The sequence below is a fragment of the Acinonyx jubatus genome, chromosome E1 (assembly GCF_027475565.1).
Source record: "Acinonyx jubatus isolate Ajub_Pintada_27869175 chromosome E1, VMU_Ajub_asm_v1.0, whole genome shotgun sequence".
In the NCBI taxonomy this organism is placed as follows: domain Eukaryota; kingdom Metazoa; phylum Chordata; class Mammalia; order Carnivora; family Felidae; genus Acinonyx; species Acinonyx jubatus.
This window is the reverse complement of record NC_069397.1, coordinates 40,725,685-40,743,696: the sequence shown is the minus strand read 5'-3', so window position 1 is coordinate 40,743,696 and position 18,012 is coordinate 40,725,685. Positions and strand designations below refer to the sequence as shown.

General features: G+C 45.0%; 1 protein-coding gene across 2 annotated transcripts; it reads left to right on the top strand.

The window, feature by feature from the left end:
• The first annotated feature begins 12,553 nt into the window (after positions 1 to 12,553).
• CCDC200 (coiled-coil domain containing 200) lies at positions 12,554 to 16,909 on the top strand. 2 transcript variants are annotated; one of them, XM_053212529.1, is made up of 5 exons: positions 12,554 to 12,767; positions 15,088 to 15,454; positions 15,534 to 15,663; positions 15,922 to 15,980; positions 16,715 to 16,909. In XM_053212529.1, exons 1-4 carry the CDS (start codon positions 12,648 to 12,650, stop codon positions 15,944 to 15,946), a joined length of 642 nt encoding a protein of 213 aa, XP_053068504.1. In that variant the 5' UTR covers positions 12,554 to 12,647; the 3' UTR covers positions 15,947 to 15,980; positions 16,715 to 16,909. The 2 variants fall into 2 exon arrangements, with proteins under 2 accessions (XP_053068504.1, XP_026904699.2); XM_027048898.2 differs by lacking the exon at positions 15,534 to 15,663.
• The last annotated feature ends 1,103 nt before the right edge of the window (positions 16,910 to 18,012 follow it).

Genomic DNA, 18,012 nt, shown 5'->3' with positions numbered 1-18,012 from the left:
TTCGCTTGCACCTGACCTGACGACATAGGACTCTTTGCGCCTCCTACTCCCAGATCTGTGTTCCGATATGCGTGTATCAGACCATCCTTTTTTTTTTTTTTTTAAACTTTTTAAACGTTTATTTATTTTTGAGAGACAGAGAATGAACAGGGGACGGGCAGAGGGAGACGGGGAGACGGAGACACAGCATCTGAAGCAGGCTCCTGACTGTGAGAGTCAGCACAGAGCCCCAGGCGGGGCTTGAACCCGGGAAGCGCGAGTTCAGGACCTGAGCCCAAGTTGGACACTCAAGCGACTGAGCCATCCGGGGGCCCCTGTATCAGACAGACCATCTTATACTCGCTCATTGGGTTTTGCTGAGAGGGGGGTTGCTATCATCTGAACGCCCCAAGCAATTGTTCATCTCTCTTTGGCTTTCCTGTTCTGCCTGGTATTCTGGCCATCCGGGCGAGTGTCTCAGTCCCCGTCTGCAGCTGGATGCACCCCCCAGGGCAGGAGCGGGGTCTGTCCGGTCTCTGCTTCCAGCACCTGCCCAGGTGTGTCACATCACGTTACAGGAGATTAAGGACAAATCAGTTAACAACGAATATTGGTGCAATCCCTATCAGAATAACACCAGCATTCTTCAATAGAGCTAGAAGAAACAATCCCAAAGTTTGTATGGAACCAGAAAAGACCCCAAATAGCCAATGCAATCTTGAAAAAGAAAACTGAAGCTGAGGCATCACACTCCCAGACTTCACAAGATGTATTGCAAAGCTGTAATCATCTGGACAGTGTGGTACTCTTGCAAAAACAGACACTGGGATCAACGGCACGGAATAGAGAACCCAGAAATGGATCCACAAGCATATGGCCAACTAATCTTTGACAAAGCAGGAAAGAGTATCCAATGGAATAAAGACAGTCTCTTCAGCAGACAGTGCTGGGAAAACTGGACAGCAACGTGCGGAAAAAATGGACTCGGACCACTTTCTTCTACCACACACAAAAATAAACTCGAAATGGATGAAACACCTTAATGTCAGGTAGAAAACCATCAGAATCTTAGAGGAGAAAAAGGCAAAAACCTCTTTGACTTCGGCTGTAGCACTTCTTACTCAACAGGTCTCCGGAGGCAAGGGAAACAAAAGCAAAATGAACTACTGGGACCTTCTGTACTGCGAAGGAAACAATCAGCAAAACTAAAAGCAACTGATTGAGTGGGAGAAGATATGTCCAAATGACAGATGAGATAAAGGGTTAGTCTCCAAAATCTATAAAGAACTTATCAAACTCCACACCCAAAAACAAATAATCCAGTGAAGATACGGGCAAAAGACATGAATAGACACTTCTCCAAAGAAGACATCCGGATGGCCAATCGACACGTGAAAAAATGCTCAACAACATTCATCGTCAGGGAAATACAAATCAAAACCACCGTGAGTTACCACCTCACACCTGTCAGAATGGCTAACGTTAACAACTCAGACGACGATAGATGTCGGCGAGGATGTGGAGAAAGAGTATCTCTTTCGCACTGCTACTGGGAATGCAAACTGGTGCAGCCACTCTGGAAAACAGAATGGAGTTTCCTCAAAATATTAACGATAGAAATACCCTACGACCCAACAGTTGCACTACTAGGTATTTACCCAAGGGATGCAGGTGTGTTGTTTCGAAGGGGCACGTGCACCCCAATGTTTATAGCAACGCGATCGACAACAGCCACAGTATGGAAAGAGCCCAAATGTCCATCAATGGATGATGGATAAAGAAGATGTGGTGTGTATATATATATATATATCATATATATATATATATGATATATATATGACATATATATATGTATATGTACATATATATGTGTATATATATATATATATATATATATATATATACACACACACACAATAGAGTATTACTCGGCAATTAAAAAGAATGAAATCTTGTCATTTGCAAGTATGTGGATAGAACTAGAGGGTATTATGCTAAGCAAAATTAGTCTGTCAAGGAAAGACAAATATCGTATGACTTCACTCATATGAGGACTTTAAGATACAAACCACATGAGCATAAGGGAAGGGAAGCAAAAATAATATAAAAACAGGGTGGGGGACAAAGCATAAGAGACTCATAAATATGGAGGACAAACAGAGGGTTACTGGAGGGGTTGTGGGGGGGATGGGCTAAATGTGTAAGGGGCATTAAGGAATCGACTCGTGAAATCATTTTGCAGTATATGCTACTAACTTGGATGTAAGTTAAACAATGAATAATTAAATGAAATTAAATTAAAATTAATTTAATTAAAAGTAAAATAAAATAAAATAAATACATGCAACCCAGACCACAGAAAAAGTACTTTGTTTCTAAAATATAAAGAGCTCCTGCAAATAATTATAACAGCCAAACCATATAGTTTTAAAAAATAGGGCAAAGGCCAGGTGCAGACAATTCACAGAAAACAAAAAGTGGTTCTTTGGGGGTTTTTTTGTTTGTTTTTTGTTTTTTTTAGTTTATTTTGACAGAGTGAGAGGACATGAGCAGGATCTGTGGGGGAGGGGCAAAGAGAGGGAGAGGGAGAGAATCCCAAGCAGCCTCTGCACTGTCAGTGTGGAGCCTGATTAGGGGCTTGGAACTAAGAAACTGTGAGATCATGACCTGAGCTGAAATCAAGAGTCAGAGGCTTAACCAACTGAGTTTCCCAGGTGCCCCTTAATATATTTTATTTTAAGTAATCTCTATACCCAAGAGGGGCTTGAACTTTAGACCCCAAGTACCCCTGTCTATATTGGCTTAAATCCTGTTAATTGTTTTTGAGGTTTTATCTATCTGTAAATTAGACTTGATCCTGAATTCCTCTAGTTTACTCAAATATCTGGCTATGACTCACCAAATTTACGTTTCCAATTTCCTCCTGCCCTTCTGATTTGGAATCGCTAAGAACAAAGACTGTTTTGAGTCTCCTTGGATGGGAGTATATAGCAGGTCTTTGTCACAACCCAGATAGCAGCCAAATATCAGGGACTTAAAACCTGAATCTCCGTCTCACAGCTGAAGGTTACATTTGAGATCTGGTCCTGTACAAAAGTTGGAGATCTCCAAATCAAATTAGTAAGAGAAGTGGCTGACATCAAGGTAGACTACTTTCTTCCAAGATGATAGATCAACACTTCATACTTTAACTAAACATGAATCTCTTCTTCCCTCTCTTTGCTTTACTCTGGCACTGGCCTGGGAAGATAACACCATCATCCATTATCTCCCAGGCCACTGCTAAGACGAATAACCTCTGGAATTTAGAACAACTTTTCATTTCAGGCTAGGAGAAAACCTAACTGACCCCTTGCTTGGATTAGCAAATGAAACAATCTCTGTGAATGAATCCATTAACAGTACCACCTTCATGGAAATGGTTTGTGCCCAATAAGGTTTTTTGTTTTGTTTTGTTTTGTTTTCCTGCAGTGGTTATCATTCTCCTTGGGTGTATGAATGCCTAGATGCTTGGCACATAGCTGGGCAATGCCTCTTAGGTTGTCTATCTGTGTCCCTAACTTTTTACAAACAAGCTAAGACACCTGTTTGGTCAACTCCTCTGAATTTACATTGTCAAGTTAGAAAGGACCTATCTGGAGGCTTTCATGATTCAGGATTCACTTCCTTTGGCAGGTCCCTACTTGCCTGGTCAGGAGTAATGAGCACCAATGAGGCTATGACAAAGTATCTCTCTTTAGCTCTCAAAAAATACTGCAGAATCCATTGCAAAAGCAATAGCTGTCCAACAAATATCCGGAATCTCTAGTCAAACTTGTTCTTGATAATAAAACTGATTGTCTTTTAGCTAAGCATGGAGGTATCTTTGCTGTGGCCAACACCACCTGCTGTGCCTGGATTAACATTTCTGGGGAAGTTGAAATTCAGTTACAAAAGAGATCACTGAGCAACCTACTTCACTTAAAAAGGTGACTCCCTGGGGTGCCTGAGTAGCTCAGTCAATTAAGCATCAGACTTCGGCTTAGGTCAAGATCTCGAGGTCCGTGAGTTCCAGCCCTGTTTCGGACTCTTGTGCTGACAGCTCAGAGCCTGGAGCTTGTTTCAGATTCTGTGTCTGCCTCGTTCCCACACACACACACACACACACACACACACACACACACACTCTCTCAAAATTAAACATTAAAAAAATAATAAAAGGTGACTCCTTCAGGGGCATCTGGGTGGCTCAGTTGGTTAAACGTGTGACTCTGGATTTTGGCTCATGTCTTGATATCATGGTTTATGAGATCGAGCCCCTCATCAGGCTCTGTACTGACAGCATGGACCCTGCTTGGGATTCTCTCTCTCTTTCTCTCTCTCTCTCTCTCTCTGCCTCTCTCCCTCATGCTCTCTCTCAAAAACAAACAAATAAACAAAAGTGACTCCTTTGAAGGTCTTTCTCTGACTTATTTAAAAAAATTTTTTTAAGTTTATTTATTTTTGAGACAGAGAGAGACAGAGCATGAATGGGGGAGGGTCAGAGAAAGAGGGAGACACAGAATCTGAAACAGGCTCCAGGCTCTAAGCTGTCAGCACAGAGCCTGATGCGGGGCTCGAACTCACGGACCGTGAGATCATGACCTGGGCTGAAGTCGGACGTTTAACCGACCGAGCCACCCAGGCGCCCCTCTCTGACTTATTTGATTGTGATTGGTTTTTGTCTTGGGAACTCTTGCCCCAAAGTATACTCCAGAGATTGGGAAGTATCTTGCTTATAGCAATCATAGTAATCTCCCTGGCACCTTATGCTCTCAGTCTTTAAAGGCATGCATGTTTGCAGCCTCTAGCCAACAATCTAAGTCTGGTATGCCTAGAAATGAAGAAAATGGTCAGCTAAAAAATTTCAGGGGTGCCTGGCTGGCTCAGTTGATAGAGCATGCAACTCTAGATCCTGGGGGTGTGAGTTTGAACCCCATGTTGGGTGTAGAGATTAAGATTACCTTAGAATAAAATCTCAAAGGGGTGCGGAGCTGGCTAGTTGGTAGAGCATGTGACCTTGATCTTGGGGTTGTGAGTTCAAGACCCACATTGCATATGGAGCCTACATAAAATAAAAAATTTAAGAGGTGTCTGCATGGCTCAGTTCATTGAGCCTCTGACTCTTGAATTGGGCTCAGGTCATGATCCCATGGTCATGGGATCAAGCCCTGCGTCTAGCTATGTGCTGAGCACAGAGCCTGCTTAAGATTCTCTTCCTCTGCCCATCTCCCCTGCTCGTTCTAAAATAATAAAAACTGTTGCATCCACACAACTCCTGAAACAGAATGCTACAGGCACCAGTGACAGTCACAGCAAAATTTATTGCAATGAGAGGCAAGGCCAACCGATTGGGACCGACACTCTTGACCAGAGTGCGGTCTCGAACAGCCGGGGTATAGAGTTTTTATAGCCGACCACAACGTCTTATCATCACCTGGGGACAGAACAAAGAAATAGTTCCCAGATGGAGGTGGAAACAGTTCAGACATGCCCTTGCCCCAATCCAATCAAACACTAAACCAGTTGATTTTCCTTAAACTTTTGTTCCCTTGATTGATAGGACAAGGCTGTTATCTCTTAATCTACAGTGTTAAAACAAAGCTGTTATTTCTTAAGGCTACAGGTTAGCCCTACACTACAATTTAACCCTTACAAAACAAACAAACAAAAATTTAAAAATTAAAATAAAAAATAAAACCTTAAAAAATATGAAAGTAAAAAATTTCAAATGGGAAGTTGTGATGTGTTACTACCATAGGGATAAAGCAAAAAACATCAGGACCTGTAACTATCATATCAAGGATCAGTAAAAGTTGTGAGAACCACATAGTGGTAGCTGAGAGTGACACAGATGGCTTAAATTTTGATCACATCTCTCAGGCAGAGAGTCTGATCAAAAGGAGGGAATGGTTAAAAATAAAAAAAGAAAGAAACAATAAGCTCAAATAGAAACCTAACTACAGGAAATGACCTTTAAACTGTCAATCTGGTATTTCCTGATCAGTACCAGCGAGGTAATCTGCATGATAGACCCCTCCCCTACCGCCCAAAGGAAGGTGACCTTACCTGAAACTATCCTTTTCTTAGTAACTTCCTTGTCTTGCCCCATTTCTGCCTATAAAACTCTCCCATTGTGTATAGCTCTTTGGGGCTCCTTACTACTTGGCCGGTAGGATGCTGCCTGGTTCATGAATCCCTGAATAAAGTCAATTAGATTCTCCCATTTACTCAGTTGAATTTTGTTTTTTAACATATCTAAATAGTAGCAGTGCCTTCTGGAATGTAATAATTGCATCCTGGTTTCTGAGATGTAAAGTTATGAAAAAGATGTGTTATTTGGGATGGAACTCATGAACCATGAGATCATAACCTGAGCTGAAACCAAGAGTTGGCTGCTTGACCGGCTGAGCCACTCAAGTGCTCCCTATTTATATCTATTTGATTTACTTGTTCTTAATAATTTTGTTTGTACTACCCACAAAACATGAGATATTAGAGAAAATTGGCCATCAACCCAAGCCTATTATTCTTGATGACAAATTTTGTAAGAGATTAACATGAACTCATCCAACCTTTAGTAAACCTAGGTAGAATAAAAGCATTATATTTAATGCTGATAACACTAAAGACATGCTTATTTTAATCAAACCAACAAACTTAAACTAGCTTTAATACCAAATATTTCCCTAGTTCAGGTGAACCTGAAATTCATTTGGGTTACTGTCTATTATATTAATGAGAACTCAATTTATATAAGAACTTAATTTTCTTTCTTTCTTTCTTTTTTTTTTTCTTTTTCCTTTTTGAGTTTAAGTAATCTTGACACCCAATGTGGGGCTCAAACTCACGACCTTGAGTTCAAGAACTGCATGCTTTTTCAACTGAGCCAGCCAGGTGTGAGAAATAAGCCCACTGACCCAATCAAAGGAGGGACACGGAGACTGGGAGCACAGTGAAGTGAGGCTTTAATCAAAGTTCTTGCAAGAGCGGGTGTCTGATGGACAGGCACACTTGGGGCAGTTACAGCAGGTAATTTATCTCCTAGTGTGCAAATCCCTCCCCTGATTCCTCCTTGGCTGAGTACTATGGTTACAGCCTTACCCGGAAGTCACCTATGCCCACGTAAGGCAAAAAATAGTCTGACTGGAATAAATGTACATTCCTTGAGATGAGGCAGATACTTCAGTTCTTTGGCACATGGTCATTGCAAAGCCTGCAAAAATAAGCCGGGGAAATGGAGAGGGGAAGAAGAACCAGGAACTGAAGTGTCTAAGGGTTTGGGACTCCACTGTGCTGTGGGGGGGGGGGGGGGGGCTATACATATTTCCAATAGATTGTAAACCTATTGTTAACTGGACAACACAGCTTTTATTTGGTATTTCTGAAAATGAATCATCTCACTTCCTGATGTGGGAAACAAAGGCAAAAGGAAATGGCAGATAAAATTAAATTTCCTTATGATCTGCAGTCCATTGACAAATACTTGAGGTAGACAGAGTAAAACATTTCTTCAGGAACTCCCTGATATCTTAATGCTAATGCTTTGCTAGAGGGAAAAACATTAGCTTGACAATAGCTAGACAATAGCATCCTGGGAGTCTCTTTAGCATATGAAAATCCCATTGGAAACTTCCTCTTAACTCTCCCTCCCCCAATTCCCAAGTATATAACCAATCCCTCCACAGGGTCCTGCCCACGGGTCCTGTCCCCGTTTTTTAAATAAAATCACCTTTTGCACCAAAGACATCTTCAAGAATTCTTGGCCATTGACTCCGGACCCCACGAGCCCCACTATCACCTCAGAATTTCATCACTTCTCACCCCAGATGCCCCAGAACTTAATTTTCTTTAAGCCAATTAAATAGAGGTCTTTCACAAATTAATTTTGGTAATACCATCAGGAGATGGGAAATACCACACATCTACAATACACAGGTAGACACACAAATATACAGATAGATATAAACAGAGACCTTATAACTTCCATTTAAAAATTACTGCCATTGGTAGGGCACCTGGGTGGCAGGGTGGGTTAAGCTGCTGACTTCCTCTCAGATAATGATCTTGGAGGTTCACAAGTTCCACCCCTGCGTCAGCTCTGTGCTGACAGCTTGGAGCCTGGAGCCTGCTTCAGATTCTGTGTCTCCCTCTCTTTCTGTCCCTTCCATGCTCACAGTGTCTCTTTCTCTCTCAAAAATAAGTAAGCATTAAAAAAAAATTACTGGGGCGCCGGAGCGGCTTAGTGGGTTAAGTATCTGACTTCAGCTCAGGTCATGATCTCATGGCTTGTGGGTTTGAGCCCCTTGTTTGGCCCTGTGCTGACAGCTCGGAGCCTGGAGCCCACTTTGGATTCTGTCTCTCTCTCCACCCCTCCTCTGCTCATACTCTGTCTCTCCTTTTCTCAAAAATAAATAAACATTAAAAATAAATTTAAAAAAAATTACTGCCATTGGGGCACCTGGCTGGCTCAGTTGATAGAGTATGTCTCTTGATCTTGGGGTCATGAGTTCAGGTCCCACGTTTGGGGTAGAGTTTACTTTTAAAAAAATGCTGAGGTGAGCAGAGTAAAAAAAAAAAATACTGGCATGTATTAGGTATAATAATACAAAACTCACAATTTATAAAAGTTGGATCGAAGTTGTTTTTCTGGTAAATGTAACAAGTTAAGTTTACCTACTCAGGTGACTAGGGCTTTTTCCATTGATATTTGTGGAGAAGATATTGAAGATTTATATTTGTCCAATCAAGTTCCAAATGACCTTTTCTCCTTTTGTTTTATCTTTTGATAAGAATTCCCTCAAGTTTGGAGCACCTGGGTGGCTCAGTCAGTTGAGCGTCCGACTTTGGCTCAGGTCATGATCTTCACAGCTCGTTGAGGTCGAGTCCAGCGTTGGGCTGTATGCTGACAGCTGAGAGCCTGGAGCCTGCTTCGGATTCTGTGTCTCCCTCTCTCTCTGTACCCCTCCTCCACTCATGCTCTGTCTCTCTCTGTCTCAAAAATAAATAAACATTAAAAAAAAAAAAGAATTCCCTGAAGTTTGCATATTAGAGAGAGGGTCTGAACATTGTTAGAATATTTACATCTCAAAGGTACAAGAGAAAAAATGCAAGTTCCTACATACCTTTTGAGATACATAGGAAAGACTTGGGGATTGATAAAAAGGATAGATGGACTTTGAATAACAATTCTGGAAATAGCTGGAGCCATCCAATCTTCTAGCCTGTAAATAGATTTGAAAAGCAAGGACAGCTATTTTTAATTCCTTAAAGAACAGGGTTGCCACTTTAATGATACTAACTGTTGGAAGGGTTTTCTTCCCTCTGGGTACATTTGGCTTAGGGGAGAGGCCTTAAACATTTCCTATCATGGGGCACCTGGATGACTCAGTTGGTTAAACATCTGACTCTTTTTTTTTTTAATTTTTAAAAATCTTTATTTTTGAGAGAGAAGAGAGAGACAGAGTGTGAGTGGGGGGGAGGAACAGAGAGAGAAGGGGACGTAGAATCTGAAGCAGGCTCCAGGCTCTGAGCTGTCATCACAGAGCCCGACATAGGTAGGGCTCAAACTCACAAAACTAATCATGACCTGATCCGAAGTCAGACACTCAACCGACTGAGCCACCCAGGTGCCCCAAGCATCTGACTCTTGATTTTGGCTCAGGTCATGATCTTGAGGTTGTGATGATGAGGGGCCATAAGGCAAGCTGAGGGCAAAGCACAAGCTGGCACACCCTGTCCAGGCCCCACCCCCACCCCCACTGAAGGATATGTGGGACCTTCCTCAGGCACTCCTGGCTGCCCAAGAACAAAGAAAGGGGAAAAACAAATGGTTAACTGATAGAGATCATAGTCATGCAAGACATGAATTTCCATCAGTTTACAAATATCTTAGTAAATTATAAGAAAATGGCAATCTTATCATTAGCCTAATCTCCAGAAACCTATAGACTCAGTTTCCTGGAGCCCCTAATATCACCCTCCCCTCCATAGTGATATGGGGAACAAAGGCAAGAAGGAAATGGCAGGTAAAATTAAATTTTCTTATAACCTGCAGCCCATTGACAAATACTTGAGGCAAATACAGAGTATAATACTTCTCCAGAGACTCCCTACTGTCATAATGTTAACGCCTTACTAGAGGAAAATACTGTTAGCTTGACAATAGCAAGGCCCAGGTATCTTAGGAGTCCTCTTTAGCATATCAAAGTCCCTCTGGAGGCCTCCCTTGTGTCTTTACCTCCCCTGATTCCATAGTATGTAATGAGCCGCTCTTCACAACCCCAGTGCAGCTCTTTCTGCCCTCAGGTCCTGACCCAGTGCTTTAATAAAATCACCTTTTTGTGCCATAGATGTCTTCAAGAATTCTTTCTTGGCCATCAGTTCCAAACCCCACCATCACCCCAAAACCTCACCAGTAGTTTTTGAATCCTTTCAAAAATCTTGTCATGTTTCAGCCAGGACAAACAACAAATATTTCTGATAGTACTATACAATCCCATTATTATTATTTTTTAAGTTTATCTATTTATTTTGAGAGAGACAGAGACAGCGAGTAGGGGAGGGGCAGAGAGAGGGAGAGAGAGAGAGAATCCCAAGCAGGCTCTGCACTGTCTCATGAAGCCGTGAGATCATGACCTGAGATGAAACTAAGAGCTGGACGTTCAGGACACCTAGGTGGCTCAGTCGGTTGGGCGTCCGACTTCAGCTCAGGTCATGATATCATGGTTCATGTGTTCAAGCCCCTTGTTGGGCTCTGTGCTGACTGCTCAGAGCCTGGAGCCTGCTTCGGATTGTGTGTCTCCCTCTCTCTGCCCCTCCCCTGCTCATGACCTAAGCCGAAGTTGGAAGCCTAACTGACTGTAACTGTCGACCTGTATGACCATCTTGTTTTTCACTTTCAGTATTCAATAAGTTACATGAGATATTCAACATTTTATTATAAAATAGGCTTTTGTTAGATGATTTTTGCCCAACTGTAGACTAATAGAAGTGTTTTTTGTAACCAAATTCAACGGTTTTCTCTTTGGGGTGCATCAAATTGAACACAGCCCACAGAAGTGTTGAAAGTAAAGAATTTTTTATTACTTATTACAAGCAAGGAGACAGAAAGACAACCCTCAAAGCACTGTCTCTGGCACACCTGGCTGGCTCAGTCAGTAGAGTGTGCAACTCTTGATCTTAGGGTTATGAGTTTGAGCCCCACATTGAGTGTAGAGACTTAAAAAAAAACACTGGGGTGCCTGGGTGGCTCAGTCAGTTGAGCGTCTGACTTCAGCACAGGTCATGGTCTTGTGGTTTGTGAGTTCGAGCCCCATGTCGGGCTTTGTGCTAACAAACAGCTCAGAGCCTCAAGGCTGCTTTGGATTCTGTATCTCCCCCCGCCCCCCCCCCCCCCCCAACTCATGCTCTGTCTCTCTGTCTCTCAAAAATAAATAAATGTGAAAAAAATTTTTTTAAGTTTCACAGGGAAGGCACAGAGACGTTGAGCGACCTACCTAGGTACCAGCAGCTAGTAGGTGGCACAGGCAGAATTAAACCTGAGCCTGTTTGACTCCACTACAGTGGCCACCTGAATTGACAGGTTCTCTAGGGACCCGTTCTCTGGTTCTAGGGCTGCTTTCTCTTGTCACCTTCCCACCTCACCCTGCTTTCCACTAGCGCAGTGTTTGAAGCTGTGACTGGGTTTGAAGCCCTTTTTCACTCATGCCCTTCCCCTACCTCTAGACCAGAAGCTGGGCACAGCTTCTGCTGCTTCTAGAGGAAGACTGCTATCTGTGGGTAAGGGCAGGAGGTAGGTCAATAGCCTATCCAGTCCCTGCCTCCACAAGCCTTCCTGGGTTGCAGGAAATGATCCCTTCCTCTGGCCAATTCCACCTCCCGGGAGGAAAATCAGAAGGATAATAAATATTAACCTGTAGCTACACAAGTTTATACTTTGTCTTGAACATTTCTCATCCACTAATCCACTTGGTCCTGATACCAGTCCCGTGAAGGAGGTAATAAATAATATCCTTCTTGTTCTACGGGTAAGGAAACTAGGATCCAGAGAAGTTATGTAGGGTCTTCAGGGTCAGAGGAAGAGGTAGACACTAGGCTTGAGCCCAGCATTATAAATCCCCAGGACTAGGCCACTTGCTAATTAGCCACCTTGCTTTCACAGGGCTCAGACTCCAGTGAAGGTTAGATGGATTTTACATTTTCTTCCCTCTTGACTCAGCACAGCCGCAGGAGATGGAAGACTGAGGGAACTCCTGAAAACTTTGGGAGTGGGGAGGGAGGGGTCAGCAGAGGGCCAGATGAGGATCCAGGGATCCTAGGAAGGGTGGGAGGAAGAAATCAGAGAGAAAAGCCAGCTGACTCAGAAATTGTCCCTGGGGCCCATGGAAACTCAAAGCTAAGGTGGAAAGGTTTCTGCCTGCACAGGACCTTGGAGAGAAAGGTAATTTACAGGCATTTCCTAGGCAACTCAGGACAGCTTCCCTCCTCCCCAGGGCAGAGGAGGCCTGCCCAGTTGCCCCGGTAGTGGCCACATTGTGAGGTGGTTCTGGTTACAGGCAGTGGGGTGGGAGAGGAAACACAGGTGTTGGGGGCAGTGGTAGCAACCTGGGCTCTGCCTGCCCCCACCCCCTTCTGCTGTCCCCACCATCATGGGCAGCGCTTACCACTGGGAGGCCCGTCGCAGGCAGATGGCTTTGGACAGGAGGAGGTGGGTGATGGCCCAGCAGCAGCAGCAGCAGCAGCAGCAGCAGCAGGAAGAGCAAGAGCAGGTGCATGAGAGGGGCCAGTTTCATCAGGGCTTCCCGGGGCAGGAAGGGAATGGGAAGGGAAGATAGATCCCTAGGAAGGTATTTGGTCAATGTTTTGCTGGGGTTAGGAGGAAAGTAAGGTCCTTTGATGTTCTCAGGGATGCACTATGTGTGTGTGTGTGTGTGTGTGAGCGCGCGCGCATGTGTGTGTATTAGGGTAACTCAGCTTTGCTGTTGTACTAGGCTGAGGGCTAGTGGGGGATCCAGGGAGGGTCAGGTCTGAGAGATTTTATTTTTAAAAATTTTTATTTATTGGGGCACCTGGGTGGCTCAGTTGGTTAAGCATCAGACTTTGGCTCAGGTCATGATCTTGCAGTTCGTGAGTTTGAGCCCCGTGTTAGGCTCTGTGCTGACAGCTCAGAGCCTGGATCCTGCTTGGGATTCTATGTCTCCCTCTCTTTGTCCTTCCCCTGCTTGCACCCTGTGTTTCTCTCAAAAATAGACATTAAAAAAAAAAAAGACTTTTTTAATGTTTATTTTTTTAAAGTTTGAGAGAGAGAGAGAGAGAGAGAGAGAGAGAGAGAGAGAGAGAGAGAATGTGCCCATGTACACAACAGGGGAATGGCAGAGAGAGAGGGAGAGAGAGAATCCCAAGCAGGCTCAGCTCGGTCAGTGCAGAGTCTGACACAGGACTAGATCTCAAGAACCATGAGATCATGACCTGAGCTGATATCAAGAGTTGGAGACTTAACTGAGCCACTCAGGTGCCCCAGACCTGAGAGGTTTTAAAGCTGTGCTGTCCAATAGGGTGGCCACTAGCCTGTGTGCTGTTGAGTCCTTGAAATGTGGCTAGTGAGACTGAGGAACTAAATTTTAAATGTTATATACATTTAATTAATTTAAAAATAAATTTAAAAACTAATACTCTTTTTATATATTGGAAAGCTTTTAAGTATGTTTAAAACAACTTGGATGGGTAAATCTTTTTTTTTAGAGATCCCATTGAAGTGGTTTTTTCTTCTTTTTTTTTTCTTTTAATGTTTATTTGAGAGAGGGAGCATGAGTGGGAGAACACTATCGGGGAAGGGACAGAAAGAGAGGAAGAGAATCCCAAGCAGGCTCAGCACTGTCAGCGTGGAGCCTGACATGGGGGCTGGATCTTACCAACCTTGAGATTATGACCTGAGCCAAAATCAAGAGTCTGATACTTAACTGATTGAGCCACCCAGGTGCCCCTGTTTTGTTTTTTTTTTTTTTAATGCTTTATTTTATTTTTATTTATTTTGGGTCGGGGGAGAGAGGCAGAGGAGGGAGACGGAATACGAAGGAGACTCTGCACCATCAGCACAGAGCCTGTCGTGGGGCTGAAACTCACAACCCATGAGATCATGACCTGAGCTGAAGTGGGCTGCTTAACCGACTGACCGACCCACTGAGCCAGCCACCTAGGCGTTCTGATAAATCTTTTTTTTTTTTTTAAAGAACTTTATTATTTTTATAATGTTTACTTAGAGAGAGAGAGTGCGGACACATGTGAGTAAGAGCAGGGGAGGAGCAGAGAGAGGAGGAGACAGAGATTCCCAATCAGGCTTTATGCTGCCAGCAGAGAGCCCCATGCAGGGCTGGAACTCAGGAACCATGAGATCATGACCTGAGCTGAAGTCAGACACTTAATGGACTGAGCCATCCAGGTGCCCCATAAATCTTTTTCAACTATGCATTTATGAAATGTAAATATAAAGCAATTAGTTTCGATCAAACTCTAGTGTCCGAATTAAGAGGTACTATTACATATAAAATACATGGTGGGTTTTGCAGACTTAGTACAGAAACAAAGAATATAAGCAATCTCATTAATATTAATATTTTCATGCTGATTACATGTTTTGGACATACTGGGTTAACTAAAATATATTAAAATTAGCATAACCTATTTCTTACTTTTTTATGTGGTTACTAGAAGAGTTTAAATTACTTGTGGCATGCATTATATTTCAATTGGACAGTGCTGTTTCAAAGTGTTTGCAGAAAGTATCCTTTGTTCTCCTGCACTGAAAACTGTTTTCAGTGCATACATAGCTCCGGAGCTGGGAGGTGGGTGCTGAGAGGCTGCTGTTTCCTGGGCCAGCGCTGTGCCAGGGGACACAGTCACCAAAGAAATAGTTCTCGGTGTTGTGGTGGGTGAAGGGAGCCTAGCCTCCCACTCCCTGGAATAGAGACCTTCCGGCCACCTCTGTTTCTCCTTTCCTCCATTGCCTGGCTCTCCGCGGTGTCTCTGGCAGATGGGTGATGAATAAGGAGGGAGGAGGATGCCACTAGCTGGGGGGTGGTTTCTTGCCAGGAACTGAAGGAACTCCAACAGGAGGAATGCCAGTCTGAGGAAAAAACCCAGCCACCTCTGGAGTCTCAGCAGGAGCAGCAGTGGCCATTGGGGCCTCCACCAGCGCAGCCACAGCCGCAGGGGACCCCAGTTGGAGCACAGCTGCCCCAGCGGCCACAGCTCGCAGAACAGTCCCAGATCCTGCCTCCGCCGCCGCCACAGCCACCACCGTCGCCAAGGCCACAGAATGCCCAAGAAGACTCTCTTACTCAGTGCACCTCCGCGCACATTCTGCAGGATTCCCAAAGGCCAGGTCCCCAGCTTAGCTCAGTGGGAGCCCATCAATTGCCAGGGCAATCCGACTTTAACAAATTCCTTCAAAACCCTGGTGAGATGCCTGGGAAGGGAGGTAGTGAGGAGAGAGTGCCCTATAGTCCAGAATCCACATCTGTCCTCCACTGTGTCAGACTCTCCCCAGTACCTTTGGCCTTTACTTGAGGATCTGTTCCTGTGGGTACCATTGCATCACTCTGGGGCTGCGAAGGAGGCTGCTGTCTTTTGCAGAGGGTGGTTGAGAAGTTGGACCCCTCCTCCAGGGTGAGGGTGGTCAGAGGTGGGATCTGAGTTGTAGGCTTAACAGCAGTATAGTGTGCCCTGAGAGGGCTGGAACAGGGAATCCCAGCACAGCCTCCCAGTTGGGAATTTTCTGGGTGGGCTCAGTGGGTGCCTTGCCCTAGGTAAGGGCTGCCACCTGCCCCCGCCCCCCCGCCAGACACATAGTAAAGGGCCCAGCTCTGCCATGATCCATTTGCAGAAACTGTCAGATGAGTAACTTGTGCTTTGTTTCATCATTAGGTTTCAGGAAATCATTCCAATCTAATCCAGATAAATATACTGAGCACTCACGATTCACGGTGAGACAGTGTGAAAGACAGGTAGACTCTGGCTGTGTGTCTGAGAGTGTGTATGTGTCTAAGTGTGGATGGAATCCTAGAGAAGCTTCCTTGCTGGAAGGGGCTGCAATTATTTATATTTTATAAAGTCAATTATATAAAGTCTTGATATGCAATTATATAGTCACTTCTGGATGGTCCATTCCTCCATTTGTTGCCTTCACAAAAATGTCCAAGGAAGGGCTGTTGCTCAACACTAAACATAAATGGAGGGATTGACAATCTATTGTTTTAAGTGCTGATCCGGGCAGAGGCAGCTGGAGCAGGAGGAAGGTAAGACATGAAGCCAGAGGCTGGGAGTCTCAGGATCGCCAGTCCCTCATCTGCCCCATCCAGAAAATGAGAATGATAATACCACTTCCTTAATAGAGGCATCAGGACCACTGAATGTGGCAATTAAAAGAGAAGGCATCAAAAGCGTTTACTTTAGAACCTGGCTCAGTGCAGGCCTTCAAACCCAGGGTGGTCACTCTTGATGAGGACACAAAACAGTACAGGCTTTGGAAAGTGAGTTTCTGACACAGGTGCAAAGGATGAGAGACCCTGATGCTCTAGCCCTTTTAGGATGAGGACTGGGCTGCTCCATTTTACTTTGAATCCTCTGCCCTCAAAGGGCTTGATACAATGTTCAGGAATCAGCAGGCCCAGAAACTGTTAACTAACCTGGTTTGCCTCCTGTCTCTCCCTCTTCCCAGTCAACGAATTACACACAGCAATGGTGATCCAGAGATAGACCCCCACCCCCACTGGCCACCAGCAAAAAAATAACCCAGATGAGGAGCCCCACACTTTCTCATCCCTGGCAGCATCTCCACTCCGAAGGCCCCTCCTGATCCACTCTAGAAGAGGAGGCTAGCTGGGAATAAAATGTGATGGCCTCCTGAAAAGAATCAAGAGATTGGTCAGCTCTGTGAGACTGGGATGAAGGGACAGGGGCTGAGGACCCATGAAGGGGACGGACTGGGTGGGAGAAGAAAGGCGGGAATTTCATGCTTCTGTAGGCAAAGCCATCGGGGGAACTTGGTCTTGGCCCTCCCAAGTCTATATAGCTCCACTGCTAGCCCTTGTTTAGCAAGGATAGGTCTTTGGGGGGGGCTTTAGGTTTAGGATGCTAGTGGGAGCCATCACCCCTACCCCCTGGCCAATGCTTACTGAGATACGGTTGGGGAAGGAGGGGTTGCATCACACCACAGCAAGCCTGGGGCAGCATTAGAGGTGTCAGGCAGGGCCCCCCCAGTGCTGGGCCCTTAGTGGGTGCTGAGTGGTTGCATGATGGGAGGCAGGGGTGGAAAAGAGCTCAGAGTAAGGGGGGCTGTAGCCTCAAGCACAGGACACCTGACCTTGGGGAGGCGGGACTCACCCACAAAACCCCATAGGCCTCTTCCTTCCGTGTGTGGCAGAGGCATTCAAAAGGCTCCGAAGACCTCAGGCAGCCCTCTTACCACTTCCTGAAGCTGGCACCCGGGACCCCCTAGGCTGCCCCCTTTTCCGCCTTGGACTGGTGAGGGGATGCCTAGAGCCCTTCATTGTAGCCCACACAGCATCGCCTGAGGGTCAGGCTGAAGGAGCCCCTCAGTGCAGTGTTTCCTGAGCAGGGGCAGCTGGGGAGGGGGGAAGGGGACACAGAACAGGAATATTAAAGTAGGGAGGGAGTTGGGGCGCCTGGGTGGCTCAGTCGGTTGAGCGACCGACTTCAGCTCAGGTCATGATCTCACGGTTTGTGAGTTTGAGCCCCGCATCGGGCTCTGTGCTAACAGCTCACAGCCTGGAGCCTGCTTCGGGGATTCTGTGTCTCACACTCTCTTTGCCCCTCCCCCACGCATGCTCTGTCTCAGAAATAAACAAACATAGAAAAAAAATTTTTAAAGTAGGGAGGGAGCTTAATAGACAAACAATGAGAGAAAGGCAGAGAGCGAGCTCCTGGGAGCAATCTCTCAGAAGCCAGAAAAGCCATACATGTTATCAGAGGAGCTCAGGGCCTGGAGAAGAGAGC